The sequence below is a fragment of the Lutjanus erythropterus genome, chromosome 14 (genome assembly GCF_056507025.1).
Source record: "Lutjanus erythropterus isolate fLutEry1 chromosome 14, fLutEry1.hap2, whole genome shotgun sequence".
NCBI classification, from domain to species: Eukaryota; Metazoa; Chordata; class Actinopteri; order Lutjaniformes; family Lutjanidae; genus Lutjanus; species Lutjanus erythropterus.
The window spans coordinates 34,588,539-34,601,694 of record NC_139330.1 but is presented as its reverse complement, the minus strand read 5'-3'; the positions used below and the strand labels follow the sequence as shown (position 1 = coordinate 34,601,694).

General features: G+C 39.0%; 1 protein-coding gene across 4 annotated transcripts in view; it reads left to right on the top strand.

The window, feature by feature from the left end:
* zswim8 (zinc finger, SWIM-type containing 8) overlaps nt 1-13,156 on the top strand; it is a 41,634-nt gene that overhangs the window by 10,769 nt on the left and 17,709 nt on the right. For all 4 annotated transcript variants that reach the window (XM_084735543.1, XM_084735541.1, XM_084735540.1 and 1 more), the window contains 7 exons: nt 4,748-4,901; nt 8,341-8,435; nt 8,817-8,989; nt 10,748-10,855; nt 10,996-11,077; nt 12,235-12,355; nt 12,455-12,656. In XM_084735543.1, the coding sequence (XP_084591669.1) occupies nt 4,748-4,901; nt 8,341-8,435; nt 8,817-8,989; nt 10,748-10,855; nt 10,996-11,077; nt 12,235-12,355; nt 12,455-12,656 (935 nt within the window). The remainder of the gene's footprint in view (nt 1-4,747; nt 4,902-8,340; nt 8,436-8,816; nt 8,990-10,747; nt 10,856-10,995; nt 11,078-12,234; nt 12,356-12,454; nt 12,657-13,156) is intronic.

Here is a 13,156-nt window from a genome sequence, read left to right as displayed (position 1 = left end):
GAACTGACAGGTTTGAAGGCAAAGTGAAAATCTGACCATCAGGAGGCAGCTGAGAATAACATAAGCCTTTTTTACACATAGTTCCTGGTAAATTACTGGTATAACCTTTAAGACACTGCTATTGATTTTCACTGTTCACACATGCAGCTACACTCAGGAACATTTCCATCTTGTGCCCTTTTCACACATACCATTGTAATGCCAGAATAGATGAGGCAAGGGACAGTCCAGCAGATGGTGGTAATGCAACACTTACGGATGGCAAATCCCACAAAACTCAACAGAAGAAGACGCAGAGGCGGCCAGATCAGATGTACGGAAAATTATTTCTGGGAGCATAGTGAACCAGGAGCTGGTTTTGTCTGGTGTTCTTATAAAATACTTAATATTCAACAAGTTTGCAAGACAGGTCCTGCTTTTTCATGATCTGCTTAAAAGATAAAACAGATTTGATACATTTAAAGGAACATTAAAAGAGCGTTGTCTGATGTGATTGGGTCACTCGCTGTGTGTGAAAGCGTCTTTTGTCAGATGGATGTAACCCATTTAAATGGTTTACTAGTCTGTTGACTATGGCTGCTGTAGGATGGCGAACCAAAATAGCACATTTCACACTTATTTTTTATATGATTTGACCAAATAAAAGCATGTAAATATTAAATAATAGAGGCATAAGAATTAGGCCTTGGTGAACTCCACATGTCATGTTTTTGTCCTAATTAAAGCAGTTTGTTACTTGTTTTGAAAAGCGCTGTATTAATTAGTTATTATTATGTTGTCCAACCCAGTTTTGCACTCTGTATAGATTAGAAAGTTTAAGACAGAAAACTGGCTGAATTATACTATAGACAAATCAGAACTTCGGTTAAAGCATTCTCACTACACTGATGGAAAGAAGAAAGAACGACAAACTTGTCTGGTACATGTGCTCGCACTTAATGACTTTTGAGTTCACGTGGGATAGATTGTTTTGCAGCAAATGCCACACTATCGTTACAGTTGAGATTGCTGCTTTAGCTGCTTTTGTATTCTGTAATAAATGTATGTGTCAAGTCTGTAACATTAAAGGCATCATTAGTATGCACATAATAGTTAAAGGAGAAATCTGATCAAATCAGAGTTCAAATTAATGCTGAATGCTTTGCCACATGAGTAAGTGTCTGTTTATGAGTCATAATAGATCATTAATAATCTTGTAGAAGGAGTAGATGTTTATAACTGTTAAATTGAGCAAAATGTTAATGGAGTTTGGTAGGCAGTGAGACAGGCAGTCACCGTCCACAGTGTGTTATTTCAGAGAAGTGTGCTTTTATTTTCAGGAAAACAGGCTGAACTTTACATTAACTGACAACTGACAGTTAGTTTAGTGGAGGACTCACTCTCACTTGTTATTGTCAACTTACGAGGCTGCACACAGTCTGCGCTCCAGCAGAGCTCCTGCAGCCTGCCTGCCTGCCTCTGTTGTGTCTTGGGAGGAGGGAGCACAGGGCGCTTCAACCATAGATCCTATAATAAACAGGATTACAACTTATGTAACATACAGTCTATGGCTCTAACTCACTAATTGGACTGCTATACTCATTTTTGCATGTGCAGTGTCTATATATTGCTCCTTTAAATGTTTATTGTACCTTTCTTCAGCTTTGTTTTTGTTCTTATCTATTTCTGTGGAAGCACACTGAGAGCAATGAAAAGCTGCTTTCAGATTCCACATGTATATGTCCACATGCTTGGCTGATAAAGCTGATTCTGATTTCCACCACCTCGTTTTAAACTTTTTTGTGTGTTTTGTCACACGGTGGCTTAGCTCACTGATTACACCCACATTACATATGAGTGATGCTAGTCTGCTTGTCTTGATGGGTTTCCCATGGCCTGTAACCATGAGCCCCTGAGCCTTTACACCGAGGATGGCATTATATGAACGGAGTGCTTTCCTCCATATATGGTAAACAGGAGCACAAGTAGTGGCTTGGAAATGAGGTCTGTAATCTGAGACCCATCACTTTTTCTTCTCTCAGTGGCAGACCACTGGGCTCTCAATAAGACTTCTGTCATTGTGCTTATGCTGCCCTTTCTTTAGTCGACTCACACACACACGCACACAGTTGATTTGATATCTTCATTTGTCACAGATTTTGAATCATCAGTATTTTCTACCTCAAAAAATTCCAAGAGGCAAGGTTTATTATACTGGACTATAGTGAAGTTTTGTAGAGAAAGAACATGCTGATGATCTTGCTGTTCTTAGGGCTTTGCTAGTATGGGACTAGATTGTCAAAGTCTGATGTCATTCTTGTAAAAGGGGAAAAAAGGGGATCCTGGTGAAATCTGTTATTGATAAAGCTATGCTCACAGGCTTTCATTCAAGTTTTGTTGCAGTTTCTGCTTTGGATCACCTCCCCTACCAGCTTTTCAAGGGTTTGGATTGGCCTAGAAATTTCAAACTTTGTTTGCCATCATTTCCACTCACATTCAACCCACTTTTTTGTTGTCCCAAGCAGAGGTAAAAGGTAAATCATAAAATGATCACAATGTGTTATCAGAGATCAAGAGACATGTTAAGCTGAAAGAATCACTTCCCTTGACATGAGCCTTGCAACCGTGGTGTCCTCTTGAAATTTCCGTTGTGGGCTGTAATAACTGTTTTGTGTGTCTGTTTCACATTAATCAGAGTTCAAATTAATACAGATTTTTTCCCAATGAGTGTCTGTTTTATATTTGTAAAAATCATTAATAATCATGTATAACTGTTAAGTTGAGCAAAATGTTAATGGAGTTTGGCATTTGTTTTCACGATAGTGGCCTTAACTTGACATTAACAGACAACTGTCAGTTATAAACAGCTGATCAACTTACAGTGGGGGACTGCAGTACTCATATTTGCATGCACAATGGCTACATATTGCTCTCTACCAGAATTATCATGGTTATTAGTATTTATTGTGATGTTCTTAAAATGTGCTGAAAATGTTCAAAAAGTGCTAAATTTGGTAATGCTGGACAGTTTCTTCTGTGCGGTTTTTAAGGTGTGACAGTCAAATACAATTTTAATGATAATTTAAATTTGAAACAGTAATACTAATCATCAGGGAGTTTACTGGGGTTTTTCATCCCTTGTCACAAGGCTAGCATGAGACCCAATCTGAAACAAGACATGTGGACAAACATACTTACCTGAAGAGCATATGTAGTTTAAAAAAAAACACAGAAATTAGATAAAAAACAGACCCAAGAACAGTCAGAACTGATCCAATTTCTGAAGTCAATTTTATTTTTTAAAACACAATATCAAAAATCAGAATTTGCCTCAGGGGCTTTACAATCTGTAAGGCATACTCCACATTCTGTCATCAGACCATTGATTCCGATACAGAAAAACTTCCCCCCAAAAAACCCTTTGATGGACTAAAAAAAGGAAGAAACCTCAAAGAGCCCTCCTCCAGGATGGACAGACTTGCAAAAGATTTGTACTGAATAGATCACCAGCAAATTATGATGACAAAAATACAGATATATACAGTAAATAAAATATAAGGAAAGAGTATGGATCCAAGTGGACACTGAGCAACTTGACCTGAGCTGAGCCACACAGCCTCCTCTCCACCACAGGCCAGAGAATAATCAGACTAGATCTGAACTGTGTTGGATCTGAACAGACTCAAACAGACTGAGAACAGCAATCAGCAGCATGATGTTCCACCAGTTAACGATCAGGCGTGGTGGAAACAGTACCTGTCAGTTTTCCTGCACTTGATAATTCAAACATAACTTCTGCCTATGGTGATGATGATGACGATGATGATGATGATGATGATGATGCACCGCATGATCAGAGCTGCTAAGACTAGATTTGCTTGGCTTTTAGGCATATGGATAGACCTGGGATACAATACAAGGAGACTTTTCTACACCCAGTTAGTTTAAATAAAATATGGCACTGGCTCAGGTTGTGGGTGGGACACCTGAAGATCTTCAGTTCTTCTTTAGGTCGTTCTTTGAAATTGTGAATGTAGTCACTAAATTTTATAACAGCCTGCTCTGTAGATTTTAATTCTTCTTTCTTTAAAAAGTAACAGCACCTGGAAGTGGCATAACTTCTCACTTTGATGCATTGATATAGAGATGTACTCCAGAATTCCAGATATATAGTACAACTCCCGGACATGTTTTCAAGTGATAGAAATCAAAAATACTTTCCCTCTGCCATACAGTGCTATTTGTCCATTTAGATTTTTTTGTGAGTTGCAGAGTTTTGCTGGAGATATGTCTGCCTTCTCTCTAATGTGACTAAATGTTACCCGACTTGTGGTGCTCAAAGCACCAAAAAATACACTTTAAAACTTAAAGCCATAAAGCCACTCTTCCTTTCCAAAAATCATGACCTGGTTACTCAAGATAATCTGCAGACATTGTTATGAGCAGTTTCATGTAGGAACTACTTTTTTCCACAGTAGAATCTACCTGAAATACTTAAGAATCTATCAGAACTACTTTCTTTTCTACTAGAAAGCAAGTAGTGACCCTGTTTCAGAGGTGAAACAGACTAAAACCTTTAACCAGAGAAACACTGCTGATCAGCCTGCTGTCAGGTCACTCTTTCATACTTTTTGTCAGGTTGTTGAGGTCATTTAACCTGCAGCTTTCAGTACTATGACACTGGGGTAAATGCACACACTACCTTAAGTCTTTCTTCTCCAATCCAGCTGAGTGAACTAACCTTCCTCTCTTCTATGGTCTTCCTCAGATGGCCAGGTGATTCCACTGGTGGAGTTGTCAGCGAAGCAGGTAGCGTTCCACATCCCGTTTGAGGTGGTGGAGAAAGTCTACCCTCCTGTCCCAGAGCAGCTCCAGCTCCGCATTGCCTACTGGAGCTTCCCCGAGAATGAGGAGGACATCAGGTGAGAACACTTCTTATTAGTAGAGCTGGGCAGTATATCAGTATTATATCGATATTGTATTATGAGATTTTGTCTTTGTGATAAGTGTTTTCCTGCTTTTAAAGGCTGCATTACCAGACTGTTCTAGCTGTTCTACTATTTGCTTTTATCCACTTAGTAATTTTATCCACGTTACCCATGATTAGGCATATTTATCAAAATTCTCAAGATCTCATTTTGTTAATATATTGTAAAAGCACCAACAGTCATGCTCACAGTATTGTTGTGATATTGATAAATATTTGATTTGAAGTTTTGATTTTGTCCATCTCATCCAGCCCTACTTATTATGGATGTGGCAGTTCACAGTCCTCTCAACTATTGCAAAGTGCTGATGCCTGCCAGCTGTGAGATATACTTCTGCATTTACATAGAGAGGAGGGCTCTTTTAAAATTTTATGATTAAAAGAAACCACACTGACACCAACCCACAGAATTGAGTTTTTAAAAAGAATTTTTTTTAACTTGTTGTCATTTTATCAGCAGGCAGTGTGCAGACTGCCCTGCAGTCAGCCTGAATTGATTTTACTCTTTTCAAGAAACCATTTAAAAATAAGAAGTTAAGCTTGTCAGAGTTGTCGATATCTGTGATTGTTGATGCTAGCTCCAGCAAAGTCTATAAGCAGTACACTGAAGCACTGCGTCTGAAAACATGCCCCTGTGGCAACTTGTGGCAAAGACCGATCCTGTTACAGACAGTGTAATTTGTCTGTAAGTAGTTTGTAGTGATACAATAGTTTCTGTACTCCACAGAAAAACATTCACTATTGTGATATAAACAACCCATTTATATCTTCAAATTCTGTGCCGGTTGTTCCACCAGCTTTAAAAGTCAGACTGCTGTCTGCCCAGTTCCCAGATATTTCTAGATAGAAACAACTTCAATGTCAGTACCATTATGTATACGGATGGCAGAAATATGTAAAATAGAATTATGGTTTCTTGAGAGTAGAAACATCTCGTCTTATCAACATTCAACACAAGGGTTTGAGATTCTGCAGGGATGTCTGTAGAACGTTGAAGAACACATGGCTTGAGTTGGAGAGGAGCCATGTGCATTAAAGATTGTAGCATCTGTGTAAAAATTGACATTATAAGTCTGTATTAGAGTAATATTATTTATGTTGATCAGGGTTTCCAAAACGTTTTCAAGACCTGAAAGAATAGTTTGGTGCCTCCCAGAGTCCCAAACTTAGAAAAATACATAACAAATTGTTATAACATCTACTTTTATAAACTACTGATAAAGACCACAGCACACCACAAATTAAAAATGTTTTTGAAATATATTTACTTAATTATAAAAGTGCATCACAGCAATAATGAAATTTGCTAAGTGTCATGTTAAGTGATCATGTCATGTCATGTTCTTATCACCTCAGAAGGTGGGGCATTTAATTTGAAATGAATACAAGAAGTGTTACGTTTGTATAACATAATGCAGTCACTTTAACAGCAGAGCAGATCAGAATGAGGCTTTGTGCCAAATTATTGTAGTGATAGATATTGAGGTGGTAGAGTTCTTGGTCTCAGCTGTATTTTGGTTATTTTATTGGTTATATTATGCAGTGGACTTACCTTAACTGATCTCCATACAGCTGGGATCTTCACAGTAATGAATGTTAGATTAGATATATGTGTAATACAGGTAGTGATTAAAATGACACTAAGACTCAAGAGGTAAGAATTCAGATTGTCTGCAGTTATTGAATCATAATTTGCTCATCCAGTGCTCATCCTGACAACCCCCTTAATGTCAACCAGTGACAGTGGAGGAAGTTTGTCATTTCCACTGGAAAAGTGACGATCAGTACCAGTTAAAAAATGGCAGACGTGCTCGTGTTTTTTTAAATAGTTTGTACATTGCTCTTCTGATTAAAAAGAGTTCAGATAGATAAAAAGGATTGATTAAGGTTTTTAAACAGAGTTCAACATTAATGGTTTGTTTATTTTTCAACTTGCCCAGTCTGGTAAGTGGATCAGAAGTCTATGTGCCCAAAGTCAATTTTCATTTATCCCTATACAATCATTTCTATGTTAATATTTCTTTAAGTAAATGAATCCGAACAAGTAGACAATTTGTCAAAGATGTGAAGCAACAAACATTCTTAAACATTCTTCTTCAAAATAGTGTGTTAATCTCCCCTCCTTCTCAGCAGAGATGAACTCTTTAACTGTGACACGAGGTGTTTAATTCTAGATTTACAAACCCCACATGGCATTTTACTTGCCCCAGGCAAACGGGGAATCCTTATAGTTCAGCCCTGTTTATAGCGTCTGAGCTTATGAAAGGGGGAGTTATTTTCTTTTTTTTTAAGTGGGGTTGTCTGAGGTACTTGAGTAGACCTTCAGTAGATGACAGTATGGTCCCAGTTAGTAGAAAAGGGAGCTCAGCATTGTATTTTTGCTTGATACAGAGCGTGGCAGAAGAAGGTGCTCCTATGTGTAGGAATATATGGAGACACTGCTGTTGAGAAAATGTAGTGCCAAAATAACAGGCTGTCTGGTGGCAAAGTCAAGCGGTGAAAAAAAATCTAAATTTAGTGTACACTTGAACAAATATTTTTTTTAGGAGGGCCTTTATTTATGTGGCTAAAACATTTCTCTGCTGAATCCGTCTGTAAGAATACAATGCTGAGCTTCCATGTTAGGACTTCTCCCCCCTCCTACTAACTGAGACCACAGTGACTGTCATCTGCTGAGGGTAATGCACTGACTATGTACAGGTACCTCATACAACCTCAGTTCAATAAAACAAACTATCCCTCTAAATCCACGTGTTTTGCCAAAGTGGAACCAGCTATCAGAACTCAACTGTGTGTAACCGTTGACTCACAGATTCATCACTCACACTCACACAAACCCCAGAGGGACTCAGTTATAAACATCCCCCACAGAAAAATGATTGTCCACAGCTGCTCCAGCTTTGCGATGCTTAGAAATAAAATTATATTTTTAGTTTGTGTGATTGTACAGAAGGACAATTTTGATGGCAGCACAGTGTTGTTGTTTTTTTGATGGAATAGGACATGGCACACCTCATATCAGCTGACAAGTGTAGGAAGAGCAAGGCTATCAGCATCTTTCCTAACATCCTGGCATCATTTTATGTCTTCAAGAAAAAGTTCTCTGGAAATGAATTCTGACTTTGACAAATTAACAAACAGATAGAGTCCTGACCTGTCCTGGGTGCACCCTACCTTCACCCAGTGTTTGCTGGGATAGACTTCAACCCACCACTAACCCTGAGCAGGATGTGAGGCCTAGGACTGACGAGTGCAGATACACTCAGTTTTGTGACTCACTGATGACTGATGACTCTCTACATCTTCCCTTTTCTCTTGCTGTCTCTCTCCCCTCCTGTCTGTTCTCTGTGGTTCTGTCCCTCTGTCTGCTGCAGGTTATATTCCTGCCTGGCTAACGGGAGTCCAGATGAATTCCAGCGTGGAGAGCAGCTCTACAGGATCAGAGCTGTCAAAGACCCACTGCAGATTGGTTAGTTGAGTTGCCACTCTTACCATATACATGAATAGACAGTGTACAGTATAGTTGGCTCACTGTGGCATACCAGTCATCTAGACTTAAGCCTCTGATGATGACGTGTACTGCTTGAATAAATCATGTGATTCTAAGGCCCTCCATTCACTTTACTGCATCTATAAATTACCCATTGGTGCATTAGAAATTCATTTAATAGCAGCACATTCAGTAATAAAAAAAAAAACTTTAGTTTAATACAAAATAGATTATATTGAGTGAGTCAAATAAAATGCAGTATACAGCAACAAAGTAGTTTTTGTTTCTTTGTTCAACCCATTTCTGTTGTCTTCTCTAATGTTTTTTGTCTATCTCTGTGCGATTGTCTCTTTTCACCAGGCTTCCATCTCAGTGCTACAGTGGTGTCCAGCCAGGCCGGCCAGTCTAAAGGGGCCTACAACGTGGCGGTCATGTTTGATCGCTGCCGCATCACTTCCTGCAGCTGTACGTGTGGCGCCGGGGCCAAATGGTGCGCTCACGTGGTGGCGCTCTGCCTCTTCAGGATCCATAATGTGAGTCTGTGTCTATACAAAAGAATTCTGTCAAACTATGTTACATTTTCATTAAATCAAATCAGTTGATCCCATTTTATCAACAGAAACAAAACTATTACAGAATGTATCGGGCACAACATTAGTCATGGTCGTAACAGAACCATGGACCCATGAAAGATGTAGCAAGAGTGAACTTTCCTTCATCCTAACCAAGTGTTTTGTCTCTAAAGCTACTCAGATCTTAACCACAATGTTGTGACATTATAAAACAATTACTTTGTACACAGAAGAATAAGTGCACAAGTTTCCCAAATCAATCACTCCCTTCTAGACATGACATTTAGTATCATTATCAGATGAGGAGGAAGTGGGTCAGAGGACAAATTATTCTTCTAGTCACACTGATCAGTCTCAACAGAAAATTAATTGACAACCACACAGTTATTTTAATGGAAAAATGCCACAAAGCATTATGTTTGTCTTGCGTTTCCTTTTAATATAAATCTGTAAATTGGATAGCACATGATTTGAGACAGTTGGTCAGAAAGGATAAGCTTTTTGAAGATGGAATCTCTTTGGCCTTTGGGAATTTATTATGTGCTAAAAATCACCAGGGATTCCCAAGACTTTGAGGTCCTCAAAATTAGATTTGCACATGGTGACTAAAATCAAAATTTCTGCAAAAGTTAGTATACAAAATTATTTAAAAAGATACATTTCTCTGTCTTCAATTATAAATAGTAGGTTACTTAGTTGGCCAGCTCTCAACGCTCTGTGATAATGAATCATTGCTCTTTTGGTGAGGAGGAGTGCATATAAGCTACTCGGTTGGGTTGTGAAAAGAAAAAATGTTAAGAGTAGACTAGAAAAGATTCAAACCAAAGGTTCTACGAATTGAAACAGTTTAATTAATGTTCATTTTGGACAGTAAAGTTTTGAAATGAATCATTTATTCTTTTTGTGTATGTGTGTGTGGGCTGGCATGGTTTAGCTTTCCTTAGATACAAGTGGGGGTCCAAGGAAAAAAGGTTAGTTTATTTTGAACCATTGGTAGCATTTCAACCCTCAAGAAGCAGAGCTCTTTTATGTAAAGGGCCTCAGCTGTATCTCAGACTCAGGTGCCTGACATACAGCGAGTATGATGTCTGTATGATTGGGAGTGTGAAACTTTAATGTCTTTTATGTATGATTTATATGTTGGACTGATAAATTGGTGCATCCCTTATAGAGTTGACGCTCCACCAGAAACATGGCTCTATAGTCTGCCTGTAATCAAGTGTGTTGTCTTCTGTGTGTTCAGTACAATCAACATTTTAACTCTAAAAAAAAAAGAATGTGTGTTAGTAGAAATGTGTGATGAGTCTTCTTTAATTTAAGGTGTGTTTGGAGCTTAAAGGGACAGTTCACCAGCAAATCAAAAATACCTATTTTTCCTCTGATATCTGGAGATATCAGCTGTAGAGATGTCTGCCTTCTCTTCAGTATAATGGGGCCATTATTAGTCCTGTTATATTGAAAAATAAAAAGAAATCTCAAGTGCTAAACGGTATAGGTGGATAAACAACACTACAGGTCAAGGGAAAAATTTATGCATTTTTGGTTTTGCAGTGAACTGTCGCTTTAAGATTTTATGAGCGCAGCATAGTTTACTTCATAACTGAGGTTACTGGATATGCATTGCAGTGTATCTGTGTCTTTGTGTGTGTGTGTGTGTGTGTGTGTGTGTGTGTGTGTGTGTGTGTGTGTGTGTGTGTGTGTGTGTGTGTGTGTGTGTAGGCGTCAGCAGTGTGTCTGAGGGCTCCGGTCTCTGAGTCTCTGTCCAGGCTCCAGAGGGACCAGCTCCAAAAGTTTGCCCAGTACCTCATCAGTGAGCTGCCTCAGCAGGTAACATCCACGTCCCCAACCAGCTGTTCTCTTTAGAGACCACTGAAACTATTGAAAAAATGCACGTATGTCTCTTTGATGTAAATATCAGATCCACAGGACAAAGCAAGCCTGGTATTAATTTACTTTTGTGCCTCCAGATCCTCCCCACAGCTCAACGGCTGCTGGACGAGCTGCTGTCCTCTCAGTCGACTGCCATCAACACCGTGTGTGGAGCTCCAGGTACAGCAGCACTGATGAAAACATGGACTCTTCCTTTACAACCAGGAGAAAACTTCTGATTATTTCATTCAACCTTTTATCTGAAAGTCAAAAAGCTCGTCTACATTATTGCACACTGCTGCAGACAGATGGCAGTAGTGTTACATATAGCAATGGGAGAGGATACACTGCAGGAGATATTTCCTGTATGGTGTCCTCCTGTTGTGAAGAAGAGGAGGATTCACAGAGAGAGGAGTGTTATTCTCTCAGAGCTATTATCCATCTACAAAACGTGAAGATATTTTTTAAACCACTGAAGCTCTGCGATCTATAACTGCCTGGCAACACTGTGAAACAGAAATAGGAAAGTCTTTAAATGAAGATGGACAAAATAACGTTGCTGTTATGGCTCCACAGTTGTGGAATACACTTCTTTTAACAATCAGGCAAATAGAGTGGCTTTCAACTAAAGGGTCTCTGTCTGATGCTTCTGTTCGATTCGATTCTATTCATTCTTACCGTCTTTTATCTTTGTTTGTTTCTTGATGACATTGATCTTACTCTGTTGTGTTCATACACTGTGTATTTTTGTTTTTATGCTTGTGAAGCACTTTGTAAACTTGTTTTTTTAAAAAGTGCTGCATAACTAAAGCTACAGCTAACAGTTATTTTCATCATCGATTAATCTTTTGAATATTTTCTCGATTAATCTATTATTAATCAATTAGTGGTTTGGTCTGTAGAATGTCAGAAAGTGCTGAAAAGTGTTGAGTGCTGTTTTCCAAAGCCCAAGATGACGTCCTCAAATGTTTTGTTTTGTCCACAACACAAAGACATTCAGTTTACTGTCTGAGAGGAGTAAAGAAACCAGAAGATATTCATATTTAAGAAGCTGAAATCAGAGAATTTGGACATTTTTTTTATTTAAAAAAAATGACTCAAAACGATAAATTGATAATCATAATTGTTGGCGATCATATTAACAATTGATTACCAATTGATCAATCATTTTGCCTTTATTCTGATAGTGACAGCTGAAGATATGACAGGAAAGGGAGTAGAGATTTTCTTTGGATGCCTTGCTTAGAGAAAGCTCAAAGTATCACTGTATAATGTGTGTGTGTGTGTGTGTGTGTGTGTGTGTGTGTGTGTGTGTGTGTGTGTGTGTGTGTGTGTAGACCCCACAGCAGGTCCTTCAGCCTCTGATCAGAGCACGTGGTATTTGGATGAGTCGACCCTCAGCGACAACATCAAAAAGACTCTGCACAAGTTCTGTGGGCCCTCACCTGTCGTCTTCAGGTACACACATAATGGTCTTTAATGCATTTCTGTAAGGCTTAAAAAATCCATCTCAGTGTTACTTGGGACTAAAACCTGTGCTGTGTGTGTTATCCACAGTGATGTAAACTCCATGTACCTCTCATCCACTGAGCCGCCGGCTGCCGCTGAATGGGCATGTCTTTTGCGACCCCTGAGGGGCCGAGAGCCAGAAGGTATCTGGAACCTTCTGTCCATTGTCAGGGAGATGTTCAAAAGACGAGACAGCAACGCCGCCCCGCTGCTGGAGATCCTCACTGAGCAGTGTCTCACCTATGAACAGGTACGTCCTCAACATGACACGAGCTCCAGCTGCTCAAAGCAAACAACTGCAAAGATTAAAAAGTACACATGTGAGCATGGTGGTGTTTATGTAGGAGCTGACAGTAGCTGCAAAATTAAAAAATGTTCCATACAAAAATTTTCACATTTGGAATTGTAATACGTTTTGCAGTCTGTGTCGTGATTTTTAAATTGAGGTAATGTTCAGAAATTTCAAGACTTTGGGACAATATTGCAAATGCTCACACAACCAAGACAAGACATGTTCTGGTCCCCTTTTTGTCCCACATCCTGATTTGAGTCCTTTTCATATTGTGTGTCTGTGAATACCACTTTTGATTCCACCAGTTACATTACAAGTATACAGAACTGAAGTATTTACAGGAGTTATTGACCGGGGAAGGTCTGGATCTGGACCAAATCAACATGGACTGGACTAGGGCTGCACAATTAATCACAATGGAACCAAAATTGCAATATGACCACGTGAAAAATCCAAAC